Source organism: Danio rerio, chromosome 2 (assembly GCF_049306965.1).
Source record: "Danio rerio strain Tuebingen ecotype United States chromosome 2, GRCz12tu, whole genome shotgun sequence".
In the NCBI taxonomy this organism is placed as follows: domain Eukaryota; kingdom Metazoa; phylum Chordata; class Actinopteri; order Cypriniformes; family Danionidae; genus Danio; species Danio rerio.
In genome coordinates this window covers 39,787,631-39,803,862 of record NC_133177.1, presented here as the reverse complement: position 1 = coordinate 39,803,862, position 16,232 = coordinate 39,787,631, and the positions used below count along the sequence as shown (strand labels likewise).

The 16,232-nt window shown below is 38.1% G+C and overlaps 1 protein-coding gene across 3 annotated transcripts in view; it reads left to right on the top strand.

Moving 5' to 3' along the window:
* Positions 1 to 16,232, top strand: part of LOC137488017 (SLIT and NTRK-like protein 3) — a 41,667-nt gene that overhangs the window by 3,403 nt on the left and 22,032 nt on the right. The window contains exons 1-2 of one of the 3 annotated variants that reach the window (XM_001346099.9): positions 4,705 to 5,442; positions 6,541 to 9,931. The exons of 1 other annotated variant lie outside the window; for it this stretch is intronic. In XM_001346099.9, coding sequence (XP_001346135.2) covers positions 6,565 to 9,213 — 2,649 coding nt within the window. In that variant the 5' untranslated portion in view covers positions 4,705 to 5,442; positions 6,541 to 6,564 and the 3' untranslated portion in view covers positions 9,214 to 9,931. Of the gene's footprint in view, positions 1 to 4,704; positions 5,443 to 6,540; positions 9,932 to 16,232 lie in introns of those variants that run through there. One more of the 3 variants, XM_073927876.1, reaches the window with a different exon arrangement.

The following is a 16,232-nucleotide window of genomic DNA, read 5'->3' as shown; positions in this document are numbered from 1 at the left end:
GGTGTGTATATGCATAAAAAAAGAAATTATGAGCATAAATTAATACATTAAAACAAACATATACGTACTGTATTGTAACTTTTTTTTTAAAGAGTCTAACAGTATTGAGGTAGAGCAATAAAATAATCAAATGTAAAATAACACTGTATACAGTACAGTCAATATTTTAAGTGGATAAAAAAATTTCAGGTCTGGTGTTTTTTATGTTTTAACAAGATGCTTTTGACAAAGAAATACTAGGCCAGAAAAGCACTCGAACTGGGAAAAAACAAACAGACAAGAAAGCCATTGTACAAACATTTATTTATGAGAGGCATAATAAAAGCATGAACTTGAAAACATTGAAATCTCCAAATAAAGTAAATACACATATTCAAAATCAATAAAATAATATAAAAGATAATAAACTGAATATCTAAATGGATTTATATGTCATTCTGTCTTAGACCTTAACATGGATTTTAACTGCTGTTTTTTTTTTTTTTTTTTTTAACATGGATGAATATTAATGATAGATGATTAAGCAATTATGCCCCACTTATCCTGAGTAGTCTTATGAAAAGATGAAGCAAAAGAACAAAAGATGGTCATCTGGTCAATCGGTATTATTGTTTTTGTTATATTACAGCAGTGGTTGTTCACAGTGTAGAAGTTTTGTATTGTAATATATAATAGTCAGATATTCATACTGACCCGTTTTGTTGTAGTTTGGTGAATTTAAGTTCACAAAAGTCATTTTTTAATACATAGAAATCATATTAAATGCAAGTATAAAGTGTCCGCTTTCAAGTTTCGAATAACCTTTTTAGGAAGAAATGTTAAAAATACGGATTAAATAAATGTAATAATTCAGTCATTATAGATTGTAATGTGTAAATGAAACAACATACAGTATGCTGACCTCTCTATATTAAAATATATTAAAGAGTATGTGCTCAAACAAAATCTTTTATAGGATCACTGAGACTTCCCATTTCTAGGAAACATCCACTCATTCACAAACTCATACACTACGGACAATTTAGCCTACCCAATTCACTTGTACCGCATGTCTTTGGACTGTGAGGGAAATCGGAGCACCAGGAGGAAACCCACACAAACACAAGGAAAACATGCAAACTCCACAAAGAAATGCCAATTGACCCAGCCGAGGCTCGAAACAGTGACCTTCTTGCTGTGAGGTGACAGCACTACCTAGTGCGCCACTGCGTCGCCCATCGAAGCTACAAATTTGCTAATTTCTTAAGCGTAAATGGTTTAAATTATAATTATAATCTCAACTCTGCATTGCAGATATTGCGATGTAACTATTGTATGTTTGCACTTTGTGATATCGATGCTGAAACAATATATTATGCAGCCTTGCTCTGAACAAATTTTTAAGTGTATTTTAGATTACTGTGAAAACATATTACAATCTCAGAAAATCTCAAATAAAACTGGAGACGTCCTTATGAAGAGAACAACAAAAAGGTATTGCACTTTTACTTTTCCCATGATCGAAAAAATTCCCTTTTCATCTGTGACCTTCAGAAATAAATATCAAATGCATATTTTTAGTATTTAAATGTTACCACCTGTCTGTGCAGACACCGTCGATCCCCCTGCATGAATTTAAAAGGCTTTTAAAATAGCACCCTTCAACCACTGCACTTAATCCATCAGGAGTTTACATGGGGACTCCAAAGGACAGGTTCCCATGGCAACTGATTTATATCCTAATTAAAATGGGAGGGTAGTTTAATTAGCTTAGCACTGGTTATTGCTCAAGGCCGGCCGTCCTTGCTGCTGGTCCACATGTATGAGAGGAGAGGAGAGGTCATTGCTCTGCGGTGTCCACCACGTGAACCTCACTAAATAGCAACAGCACCTGTGGATCCAGCCGCTCCCCCTCCCTCCCTCTCCATCACCTCTGTGTCAGATACGCCCATCATCTACTGTTTTTCAAAGCTGGATAATTAATGAGCAGCTTCAGGCTAAATGAGCTTCAAATGGCCTGACCACCAGATTACATCTCGTGTTTTATTTTTTCTTCTTGAAAAAAAAAACTGACACCTCTAATTGTATCTTTTCGGTGCTTGCAAATTGAGACAGTTGGTTTAGTCAAACAGCCTTTGTTGGGATTTATAATTGAACGTGAGTGCTTGGAGTGATTTGTTAATTAGTTCAAGGTGGTGAAAATCATGTAAATCCTTAATATAATCATTCTTCAAACAAAGCTAATCTTTTGTAATAATATTAATTACACACAATTACTTGCTTTAATTGATCAGCGTGTGAAAAGCATGGCATGGCTATTATGGCTGTTATACGGAATGGAGGCTGGATTGTTTCTTTTAAGGGTGGTTGAAATCTGAATCTGGCATTAGTTTTCAGAGACGGTTGGATTTCTGGACCCCATTACTATCCTGTCAATCACCGTGCCCTCTTCCTCCTCACCATGTGATGGCTGAAGAAAGTGATGTCCCGCTCATACCTTTAATAAGCCCTATAATGAAAACGCAGACGGAATGGCGAAATTCAGTCATAAAAATGAAATAGACTATTTTATGCAGAATGTCATGGAATTTGGCATATTTATAGTTAATATATATATATAAAAAACTGGACAGTACACCTAATACATTTGTGATCTGAGTTGGCTACTGCTGTTAAATGATTAATTGCATTCAAAATAAAAGTTTGCATCTACATAATAATTTTGTGTGCACTAATGTGTATTTATGCATTTATAAATGCAAACATCCATGTAAATAAGTGTATATAAAATGTTTATATTTATAAATAACAGTTTAATCAGAATTATTAGCCCCCCTTTTAATAATTTTTTTTCTTTTTCTATTTTCAATATTTCCCAAATGATGTTTAACAGAGCAAGGAAATTTTGTGTGTGTGTGTGTGTGTGTGTGTGTGTGTGTGTGTGTGTGTGTGTGTGTGTGTGTGCGTAAATAATTTAAAAGCATATGTATTTGTATATATTCATATTAAAAATACACAGTACGTGCATATAAATGATTTAAATACAAACTTTTATTATAAATGCGATTAGTCACAATTAATTGTTAAATAGCACTATGGACCATTATCTGAAAATATTACACTACAAAAAGATGTTTATTCAACATGAAGCTCTGCAGGTCTTTGTGAATGAATATGGATGTTCTGTCAAGCACACATCACGCTTGTGCTGTTTTCAGCATCTGTTATCTCATTATGAGGACCTGAACACTCAAACTTCATCTCCACAGCTGCCACGAGAGTCACTTCACCTTTTACCGCTTAATGTGAAAAAAAACTATTGTAATATCATGCATACACAGGAACTTTGAGGTTTATTCATTCATTCCCTTCATTCATTCATTTTCTTTTCGGCTTAGTCCCTTAATTAATCTGGTGTCACCATAGCGGAATGAACCGCCAGCTTATCCAGCATACTGTATGTTTTAAGCTGCGGATGCCCTTCCAGCTGCAACTCATCACGGGAAAACATCCATGCACACTCATTCACACATACACTATTACAATTTAGTAAATCCAATTCACAGTATGTCTTTGGACTTCTGGAAATTGGAAGCACCTGGAGGAAATCCACGTGAACATGGGGAGAACATGCAAACTCCACACAGAAATGTTAACTGACCTAGCCGAGACAGCGACCTTCTTGCTGTGAGGTGATCTTGCTATTCACTGCACCACCGTGATGCCTTTATAATGTTTAATTTGAAGAAAATATAGCAGAAATGTAGGCACAGTGTAATCCACCTCTTAAAGCAGTGCTAATAATAATAAAATAGTCACACGATTTTTCTTTAAACAAAAAAGAAAACGAATTTAAGAAAACAATTAATATTGATAGTTCCTAAAATGTTACTAAATGTTTTATGTGTGGAATCTGTAATTGTATACTATACATTTATGTATTAATTAAATAAATAAATGAATTCAAATAAATAAATAATAGAAAAACTATTGGAAAAAAAATAGAGCAAATACTGTCAACCCCTCAGTTGTTTGTATTTGTTCAAGTTTTTTCTCCCTCATCAAAGGGCTCTGGTAAATACTCCTGCAGCAATTTGATGGAGAAACACTGCTTTAATCACCTTTAACAGGCTTTAGAAGAGAAGGGAAGCTGCTGTCGCAAGCTAATTCACTGGAACATGTTCAGATCTGTAGCCCTGATCTGTGTGACGGCATTAAAGATTTTTTTTTTAAGGATCTTCAGGAAAATGCTTTAATGCTCAAAGGCACAGAGAGCTGCTGAGACAGAGTATTAACTAGCTTTAGCTTAGATTCTCTGTTACCTGTGGGAAATTCACAATAAAGGGAAGAGTAAAGTCAATATGCTTATGTGTTCTGAATATAAGAATGTAGTGGTTTGGGTTTTCATAGAGACATCAGTATCTTTTCTTAATGCATAAAACATAACGACCAAGCTTGCATTCACACACTAAACCAAAATAATCACATTCATCCATGTATATCACTGTCAAATGACAAACTCATTACGAAGTAATTAACTGGTGATTTATAAGATAATTAATCAGCCATATGAGAAATCAGCAAAAGTGGGCATCAAGTCAACATTGTTCATTCTCAGTTCCAAAATAAGCACCATGCCCATGTATGAAGCACCACATTGTTGTGCAATAGCAGATGGCACTATGTTTCCATGGTAACCAAAATAAGGTTTCATTAAATTGTTAGGGCCCTAATATCATAAAGGATGATGAACAAGTAACCCAAAAATCCGTATCGCTCTGGGAACGGTTAGAGTCTTATTTGATAAGACGAAAATCTTGTGAAACAGCAAAGTAAATAACCCAGCGCCCGTGTTATGGGTACAAACAATGTCAACTACTTTCTCTCACAAATCAATCCAAATCTCACAAATGTGTCTCACGAGAGCGAGGGTAACACATTAAAGCGCGTCGAAAAGCCCTGCTCAACATGAAACGGTGTGTCGCGCGCCGCGTTCATATTATTCTCATCATCTCGCGCATATTTGGAGCGTTTCACATAGCAGGTCTGCGGGCGGGCGGGAGCGCTCGGTGCAATATATTTTACTTGGAAACCGAAGTCCGAGGCAGCGCCATCCTGTGATTTTTATTTTAATGCCAACTTGCATACTAGAGCCGGTTTAGTTTTTCTAACTGTTTCCAAGCGATCTGGCTCATCATCAGTCCTCACAGTGGTGCTGAACTGCAGCCCTCGCTGTCTTCACTGTTGAGCGCTCGTCAGGGGAGCGGACCTGCATCCTAAAGCAAACCTTTCTGAGACATTGCAGTCCTGTCACGTCTTCGGCTCTCCTATTTGCCTCCACCACGAGAGCGAGGTGAAGAAGAAGAAGAAGATGAAGCTGCTCAGCGGTGGTGACATGGCAAGAAGCAGTATCATTTAAAGTGGACCATCTTCTGCTCTTTTAATTCCACTGCAGCAACCTGAGTGAGTAGCGCACATTTCTGCTCAGTTAATGCCTGTGATATGAATCCGGACGCGGGCGGTGGTAAAGCCAGACAAAGGGGAATGCTAATAGATTAAATTTTAGCGCAATGGATTATCATTATGTGTTAATTATGTCTATGACAGCGTAATATAAATGGTAAGAATCGCTTTCGGTTAGCTATTGAACATTACATTGCCATCAGCTCCCGTAAGTTCAGCTTTTTTTTTCATGCAGTGCTTGAATGGTTTCCTTATGTTCGTATTGCATACTCAGTTCAAAGCTTGATCGGATGTTTGGGTCTGTCGAGAGAGCAATATGATTAGCTTATGTATGCTGGTCTCAGTTTAACTTTGTCTTTAAAAAAGATCATTTTCGTTATACTTACGTGGATTTGGAAAGGAAAAATCACAATTGAAATAATTATTTACATCAAAGTACTGTAACTGCAAGAACATTTCTTCCTCTTAATCTAAAGATTTTGCTTGCAATAATATGCTTTGCATGCATTATAGCGGCCTGAGGTTGCTACATTATTTCAATGACCTGTATGCACATACCCCTTCAGCAATCAATATAACCTAGGTCTTATTAACATCACATTCCTAAGTGCCCTGCTGTGCACATTAGCTAATAGGTGCTCCTGGAGGAGGGGAGAAAGAAATATTTTCCATGGAGGTCAAATTGATATTCCAGAGTCATTAGCTGATTTAGAAACTAAAGTGAAACCTCTAGAGAAGCATGATGCCTTTAAATGGATTAGGTCACATTTCGCTTCTTCTCAATATCACTACAGTAAATGCAGCAGGCAGACTTTTAAGTCAATAATAAGCTCTGGTACATTTGCTGACATTGGTTATTGAAGCCTTTATTCTTTATTTTGACTATATTGTTTGCAGTAAAAAAAAAAACTGCAGTCAAAGCAAACAAGCTGCATTCTGCTCTGTCATACATTAGAGGATAACCCCCCCACCCACCCCACCCCCACAATTCTCGAGTCATATCACAAATAACTTGTCAAAAGTCAACATCATTTGGATTGAACAGTGTTCATCACCCTCTCTATATTCACATCACTAAAACTGTTGTATTTTTTTCAGTGCAGTGAAGGAGCACTTGAGGCTATGCACTTGGCTGCTTATGGTGAAAGCATGTTGTGGGTTACACTGCTAAGCACAATTGCACTTGGATGGACGACTCCTATCCCTCTACTTGATGATTCAGAGGAAATAGACGAGCCTTGCTTTGAGCCCTGCTACTGCGAAGTGAAGGAAGGCCTTTTTCATGTTCATTGTGACAGCAAAGGATTTACAAATATTAGCCAAGTCTCGCAGTCATGGCTTAGACCATTCAAGCTCTACCTGCAGAAAAACTCTTTACGGAAGCTCTACTTCAACAGTTTCCTGCACTTGAACAATGCAGTGGCCATTAATCTGGGCAATAATGCCCTGCAGGACATCCATGTTGGTGCTTTCAATGGTTTGGGCTCCCTGAAGAGGTTGTACCTTCATGAGAACAAGCTGGAAGTGTTCCGGAATGACACATTTCTTGGACTGGAGAGTTTAGAATACCTTCAGGCCGACTATAATGTTATCAAGAGAATAGACAGTGGGGCGTTCAGAAATCTCCACAAACTCAGAGTGCTCATCCTTAATGACAATTTAATACCCGTGCTACCGGCGTTTCTTTTCAGATCTGTCTCTTTAACCCACCTTGACTTGAGAGGCAACCGACTAAAGACGTTGCCTTATAAAGGGATTTTGGAATATATTGGCCGCAGTCTTATGGAGATCCAGTTGGAGGAGAACCCTTGGAACTGTATCTGTGATATCATCCAGCTCCAGGCCTGGTTGGAGCGGATTCCATACACTGCAGTTGTTGGTGAAATAACATGCGAGTACCCTTTCCACCTCCATGGAAAGGACCTCAGAGAAATCAAACGCAGCGAGCTTTGTCCCTTGTTGAACGAAGCTGAGATTGAGTCTATTCTAGGTGTCCTCCACTTGCCGTTCTACACAGGGAGAGCGAGGCCTACAAAGCCATCTTCTATTGTGTCCTCAAATCAAAACACTGTTTCCTCTGTGGAGCAAAGAGAAAGGCCCCCAAAGCCAACAAAAAGACCCCGACCCTCAAAGACACCTCCCACACCACGTAGCGTGTTCCCTAATCAGCCACCTGTAGCCGGATACCAGACAAGGCCACCAATACCAATCATTTGCCCGATTGGATGTACCTGTAACTTGCATATTAATGACCTTGGTTTAACAGTCAACTGTAAGGAAAATGGGTTTCGGAACATATCTGAGTTGATGCCTCGACCCTTGAATGCTAAAAAGCTTTACCTAAGTGGAAATCTCATCCAGAGAATTTACAAGTCAGATTTTTGGAATTTTTCCAGTCTTGATTTATTGCATTTGGGAAACAATCAAATATTTTATGTCCAAGAGGGGGCTTTTGTTAATCTCCCTAATTTGAGAAGCCTTTACCTGAATGGTAATAATATAGTGAAATTAACTATTGATATGTTTCATGGCTTGCATAGCCTTGAGTATTTATATTTTGAATACAATGAGATACGAGAAATCCAGCCCGCTGCCTTCAGTTTAATGCCCTCCTTGCAGCTAGTCTTTCTCAACAACAACCTCTTGCGAACGTTGCCCATGGGAGCATTCGAAGGTACCTCGCTGACACGTCTGAACCTGCGCAACAACTACTTTCATTGCCTCCCAGTCAGCGGCGTTCTGGAACACCTGCAAGCTGTAGTCCAGATCGACCTGAATCAGAACCCCTGGGACTGCTCCTGCGACATCATCCCTCTCAAAGAGTGGCTGGACACGCTGAGCTTAGTGGTCATAGTAGGAGAAGTGGCATGTAAGACCCCCGAGCTGGTCTCAGGAAAAGATTTGCGCACTCTGAATTCTGAAGTGATTTGCCCTGAGCTCAGACAGTCCTCACTGTCTCCTGCAGAATCAGATAGCGGGCTTATCACTACGTATCCCGAGGTGGGGCCGCATCCACCGAAAGGTGCCATACCCCTCTCGGTCTTGATTCTCAGCTTGCTGGTTCTGTTTGTGTCTGCCTTCTTTGCTGCTGCAGCTCTCTGCGCATATGCTCTGAAAAAGCGTGAAAAGCTTCCATTTAGGAAGCAAGGGGAAGTTGGCCTGGCAGGCATTCAGATGGAATGTGGAATATTCACAGAACAGCCATCTACCTTACCAGAGACTCCTCCTTCCAATCACGTGTACGATAGCATTGGTGCACCCTCCTCGCATATGTGCAGCAACACCGTTTACAAAAGCGGACAGGAGGAGTCAGGGCAGAAGCATCCATTCTCAGAGACAAAAGAGAGTGGGTCACACTACAGGACACTTGTGGAGAAAGAAAAGGAGTGGACCATGGCCATCTCCAGCTCCCCCATTAACACTATTGTGAGCGTTGGCGGGCCGTGTGGTGACATTGCCGGCTTTCGTGAAAACGGAATACTCTGCCCGACTGTCATTGATAGCCAAGGTCCCACACCCAAGGTGGGATTAGTGGACAGTCTTTTTGGCACAACTCCTCAGTTTAGCAACCTGCCTGACAGACACACGCACCCTCCCTCAGAGTATCCACATGCCAAACAGGATGCCAGACAAAAGCAAACGATCACAACCACCACAGGGACAAGGACAGGATGTCCTAATCAAACCCAAAGTGATTACCCTGAGCTGAGGGCTAGACTCAAAACAAAGATGGATTACATTGATATGCTGGATAGGTCATATCAATTCTAAGACATCTCAGATATAAGACTGCACATCCAAAATGAAAATGGTAAGATGGGAAAAGAATTCATGTGATGTGCGATGCTACGGTTTTCCCTCAAGTTGCTCTGGAGGAAATCCCTTGTTGATTTTTTTTAAAGTGCCTTCACAAGAGCAGCCAGCAATGTTGTAAATGAGTATTTTTGTATCACAGTTTTATTTATCTAAAACACATAGATTTACTTTCGAAAGGGAAAGGATAAACTGCTGTTTCCAGACTTTGCGATGTTGGTAAACAAGCAAATTATTGGTATGAATGCAGGGCGTGCGGTCTTGGCTTTTAACATGTTTGCATCAAAAAAAAAAACTTCTACAATATTTTCTATTTAATTGAAAATTGTCTATCAGCAATAGAGATACTGCAGTTATTGTATAACTGTTAAGTGCTTTGTTGAATCTGTATTTTCGAACTTAGTAGATTGTCTTTATCTGGACTTATTGAATGGTTTCATGGACCAAGGCAAGGTCAAAACATGTAAAAGCTTGGGAGCTATGGACATACCTTTTCATGGTCTATCAAAGGAGAAGACAGATCTGTGCATATATTTATTCTTAGATTTCAGTGTTGCAATTATTATTATTGTAAGACATCATGTTAAATCAGTGTATAATGATTATGCCTCTGGTTTAGCCTTCCTTGAAAAAAACAACAACCATGAATTCAATAAAGGGTGCTAAACTAAACTAAGTTCTGCGAACTGTACCATTTTGGGTAGCAGGCATTGAGTTTTGACTTCTGCATAGCAAGCACGCACACAGCACTTTATCCATGTGCTTCAAAAGAGATTTGAAAGAACAAAGTGTTTCAAACGAGACCTCATGTGCTGGACACTATTGAATAACAGTGTGAAATTTGTCAGAGATTGCATGATATTGACACAGTCAGCTTGCGAAAGACTCTGCCAGGTCACCCACAGACCTGGAGGAGAGGAAGCAGAGAATATGTGCAGCATTCCTCTGCAGTCTCCAGTCCCCTGAGTGTCCATGGGAGGGCATCAGTTAGATACACCTATTCACCATGCATAAGCTGGCTTAACCTAGTTACGCAGCATTGCATAAGGGAGAAAAATAGCCTTTTTTGGCATCATACTGTACAAGCATTGAATAAAGCCAAACCTGGAAAGAGATAAAGCTGAATATTTGTGAATAACAAAGTTCCATCATCCCACGATTCAACGTTTGTCATTTTTATTTCCTCGTTTCCCTGATCTTCTTCCATCATTTCTTTTCTCATTACATGAAATGCAATAACGGACCCTCCATCAGAGCCATCTAAACTTGTATGCTCGTTTTAGTTTCTACAGTAAACATGAAATTAATGGAGTGCTTAAAGTACAAAAGGGTGCATCAGAATGTTTTAGTTGCTCACAAAAGTGGGTCCATGGATGAGCTGAAAGTCCAAGGACACGTGTTTGTGTGTGTGTCTGTCTGTCTGTGTGTGTGTGTGTGTGTGTGTGAGGAGGATAACGTCAGAACGCCGGATCGACTCTTATCGCGCTGCCCCTGTTTATTTTTGCTAATGTTGTACTTGGCAGATTCCATCCCTCACAGGCCATCCATCATTTACACAGTTGGACGTTTATAACGGCATTTCAGCTTCAGGCATCCAGACCTGCTTGTCAAAGAGAGCAGCTTCCTGACCACCTTTCCTCTGCGATAATTCACAAAGCTTTTGTCCAAAGTATGAGGAGAGATAATCCTCTCAATGCCACTCCAGTAACCCTCATTATACGCCCCTGCCACCCAATCCCACAGACGGCCTGGCCAACTGATCCTGTATGCAGAGAACGTGATCGCAGGGGCAGTCAGCTGCTCTGCTACATAGTGCTCATGTGCCTCGCCAAGACAAAGTGGCATTTAACCAAGAGACCATGAACAGAGAGAAACGGGCAAATGTGAAATGATAGCTTATGTTTTACGGTTGATGGAATCTAACTTAGCAGCAGTTACTTCCTTTGATGGTAGGGTATGACTTTTTTTGTTTGTAGGGATGTTCCAAACGTAAAGTGGCATCATTATGAGGTTAATAATTACTTCTGAAAAATGCTCTCAGAGCAGCCATTTAACAAAACACTGTTATTATGAATTCGGAACACGACATATGGCGTTGAATGTGAAAATGTAATGCGGCGCACCGCAGATAATGTGTTCCCAACACGTAAATGAGCCACAAAGTACCTGCGGAATTTTCAATGGGATGCAATTAGTCAGCAAACGGTGTGTGCCGTTGCTCTCTGGCATTTGCATTTTTACCGGAGACTGTGGCCTTTTCCTCTGGCTGTCACGCCTGTAATGTGTCTGCTCAGACATGCCGTCAAAACCCCTGCCCCTTGGGAAATTCAGGGACACCACAGTGCAGGCAGTTGTCATTTTACTAAGTTGAAATGCTGGACAGCTTGGATATGGTTCAAGTGTTCTGCTGTCGTCACTGCTGTTCTTTCTCAAAATATATCATCGAGCTGGAAAAATCACTGGAGTTTGCAGTGGCTCGCATACAGATTTGTTTCTCCGATATAAGAATCAGGCTTGTTGTGTACTAAAAACTTGAGCAAATGCCTTTGTAATATTGATAATACCTTTCTATATTGCTGTGGTATTGCATTGGGTGATATTTGCTGCATGTGATTTGTGCTTTACCCTTTCACTATATTGAAGTTGCTTGTTTGAGAGAGAGAATATAGGAATAATAAGAGGCACAGGTAGGGACTGAGACTGAGAGAGAAAACTGTACAGTTCTTTAGGAACCACATATACCTGTAGTTTTTCAAAATTAAAAAGCCACTATAGGTTAGGGCTGCACAATAAATCATTTCAGCATCGATATTGCAATGTGCGCATCCACAAAGATATGTACGGTGGCCGAGAAAGCTTAACATGCTGCGATTTTAGGAAAACACATGCAAAAAACACCAGCAAATTAAGAAACCATCTTCATTAGTTTGACAGCACTCATGTTGCAAATTCTCACACCACAAACAGTTGAAGAAATGCACTACATTTGGTCGCAAGACAAAGAACTGAAAAATTGCGCTGCACATATGGATGTGTTATGCCGTGACCGTGGCTCAGTAAAGTTATTGGTGAATGTGATTTTTTAAAAAATATTTTAATATGCTGATTACACAATTCCATTGTCTTTTGTAAATTATTAGCCTAATTGATAATTAACTGAAACGTTGCACTATTAAAGTTGTTTGGGTTGTGACCAAATGCAACTCGTTTCTTCAGATGTTTGTGTTGACCAAAAGCAGCGTGGTTCTTCAGTTGTTTGTGTTGTAACCAAATGCAGCTCGCTTTTTCAGTTGTTTGCGTTGTGACTAAATGCAGTGCATTTCTTTAGTTGTTTGTGTTGTGACCAAATGCAGGGCGTGTGCTGTCAAACTGATGAAGATTGTTTCTTAATTTGCTGGTGTTTTTGTAATTGCGTGTGTTTTCTTAAATTGCAGCGCATTAAGCTCTCACAGCCACTGTAGCTATGCAATGTTGAGTCTGAATTATAGTTGAGCAAGAGCTACAGAATTGTATTCATTAATCACTGTATTTGTTAGGAATTTATATTTTTTATGCAAAAAAAAGTAAAAATCTAGCCCAATTATCTACATTTCAAAGCGAAAACCAGATTATTCCAATTACCGCACTGGCTGATAATTTAGCTTGTTTTAAGGAAAATCTCCTAATTGTGACTTTTTTTTTTTCTTCTGACATTGACCATTTTTTATTTGCTTTAAGAGTATTTAGATATTTGGACTGAAAACTAAACAAAACAAAGTAAGAAAATCTTGTTTTGCATTGTGGTTATTCAATTTCTGTACCTAAATACTGTTAGACTCCCCAGAAAACTATGAACTACTGCTATTCAAACCTTGTGCTGAAACCGTATTCATATTCATAATATTTATCGCAGAAAAAAATATATAGAAAAATCTAATTTTTCCAATATTGTGCAGCTCTACTAAAGGTTATACACCAGATTTTATTTTATATTAGTTTGGTGTTTTTAGGTTAATAGTTTGATTAAATAACATCTTCCTCTTGAAATCGATTTTTTTTGTAATTGTAAAATATATCAATACCATACTGGTTATGGGCTGATGTGTTCATTTTTGGTTGGTTCATTAATAAGTGAATATTTGCACATTGGACTTATATTTACACTTTACATTTTTAGAAAATAAAATATATTGGCAATGTTTATCTTTAACAATTTAACAACACATCTGTATTGCCTGTGATTCTTTCATGTTAAATAACATTTTTGAAAAGTCACACTTTATTTTGAGGTAAACTTCCTGCAATCAAAAAAACATTAAGACTTTTAGTCAATAAAGTATTATTTAGCTGCTTATTTTAAGTTAGTAAGGTAATAGTTGGGATTAGGTATTGGATTGGGGATGTATATCATACTTAATAATAAGCACTATTAATCTGGTAATAATTAATAATAAGCAGGTAAAAGCCAGTAGTTAAAAGTTTGAATTGGTATTTAGTTACCAATTTAAGTGTTACCCAAAGCACATCTGTAGCATTTTGACTGATATATTAATTATACAGTACTAATGAATATCGGCTATTCAATATTTAATAGTCCTTTCCACTTTTATTACATTTAAGCTAAGTGAGTCTCAGATGATGGTTTACAGTTTTATTCTATTTAATGAGAATGCAAATTTGATGTACATTATGATGCTCTGATTCCTTAAATTTGCGTGTTTATTAATTAAAGTGTTTATTATTTATTAATTTATTGAAACAAAGTAGCATGTCCATATATTAATAATATTATCAACATTTATTAAAAAATATATGTATAGAGATTGATTTTTCAATATTTTGTTATTCATGTTTAATTTCAGGGCATCTCAAGTTTGCACATTATCATGTTGTAAAACTATAGTACTAGACTTCCACAATGCAGCCCTACACTATGATTGTTTCATGTGTTTTTCAGTTTCCATCTCTCACTGTGACTCACATCGACCTGATTGTCATATCGGCTCACAAACCCTGACCGAATGATAGATTGCAGTCGCTAGTTTAGGAAACGCTAGGAAAATATTACCTCACGCCGCAAACTTCTCTAAATGTACAGCAAGAACAGGCTCGTGGTTAGTATGCCGTACAGGTTCGATCTCTGTTTGAAGCAGCTCTGACACCATGCTGAGAGCTTTGTCTTGGGAAAAGAGACTAGGATGCTGTCAAACCAGATCTTTTGTTTCTCCTCCTTTACTTTTCTCTCTTTATCTGGAATTAAACTCTGCCAGCAAGGAGAAAAGTTGCATTTTTAGTGTTTGACGAGTGACTTTTGTTTTTTTAATACCCAATTTCTTGGTACAGTGTGGAGTGCTGATACAGTTAGTGTGAGCTGGTTATTCCCTGTCCGTGGTGCTGAATTTCTTTTGTGCTAAGGAGAGAAGGTAGTTCTGCAATGCTGTGCAGCTTTTTGCACTGTGCTATTTCCTGCAGTGGGAGCTGTTTTTATGCATTTGAGGATGGATCCAGAAATCTAGTGCACGGTGATGCCGCCATCAGCACCGTCTCTTAAGTCCACCACCATCTGCTGTAGTTCTTGGACATGTATGGGAGATCTGTCAGTGTAATTGTGTGTTTGTCTTGCCTGGGAGGGCATTGATCTGACCCGCTCGCTGTCTCTGTAATTACATGTTTTCATTAAGAAATACTGATCAGGGAGGAAAACAAAGCATATGGTATTTGTTTATTTGAATGACTTGTTTGCGTATATTTACACATTTTCATTTAATGTGTGTGAAATCTGTCAAGGTGTTTATGGGAAAGCAGCATATATGATTGAACATTAGACATGGAGCATTGGAATCATGCTTTTAAATATTGCTTTAATTTTAATTAGACTTAAGTATTATTCTCAATGGAGAATTTTTCAGATCAGGTTTTTGCCAGCAGTTTGTTGTCTGCAAATTTTCTCACCCAGCAAATTCCAAATGTCTTTTTTCATCACGCTCGATATATAAAGGGAGAGAGAAGTAGACACTCGAGCACAAAGGGTTGCGTTTTTATTAAACTAATATTAAAAAATGCTGAAGTTTACACTGAGGTGTTTACGCCTGAGCTGCTTTGAGCAGGTGGGAACTAAATATGGAAAATGAGCACAAGAACAGGTGAAAAAATAAAGCAGAGATGGGGAAAAATGCACAAATGGACAGAGGAAGCTCTTTGTTTTTAAGTACACACGTTTCCTGTCTCACTCAATCACTTAAGATAAATTTGGTTCAAGATGAAGAACAGTCAGCTGGGCGTAATTGCAAAATAAACCCTGATAAAGTGATAGGGAGTGTATGGATCTTTCAGCCTGAAGGTGTTTATTTTGTAATAATGTCTGACTGCACATAATCTTGACTGCTCAGTAAATAAATGAAAATATGTCGATTTAAGAGACCTTAAATCCTCCACTAAAAATAAATATATATGCAATTTCAGTTGAATGATAGTCTCTAAAAATAAAGGTTCCATTGTTTTAGTTTTAACAAACCCTTTCAACAGTCTCAGAAATACAGGTAAAAATGTAACAGTTGGAACCTTTTCTAAACAATAAAAGGTACTACCTCAGTGAGGTTTTGTAAATGTAGAAAATAAAGTGTAAAATAACCTTTTTTTTTGGTCATTGCAATATTTTTTTTTTCCTGTGATAAATATTGCAATATGCATACAGTTTCACAAGATAGTTAGAACAGCACTATTTGATCATTTTTTTCTGGGGAGTCTCAGGTACAGAAATCGACTATTCACAATGCAAAAAATATTATTTTCTTACTTTTTGAATGGTCTTGTTTCTAGTCCAAATATCAGAAAAAAATCTTAGATCAAGTAAAAAATAAAAGTTTTCTTTTCAACTTGAGAAGAAATAAGGCTAATTTAAGAGTTTTTTTTTTAAAGTAGGCAAAATGATCTGCCCGTGAGTGAAGTAAAATAATCTTGTTTTCACTTTGAAATGTAGATATCTGGACTAAAAACAA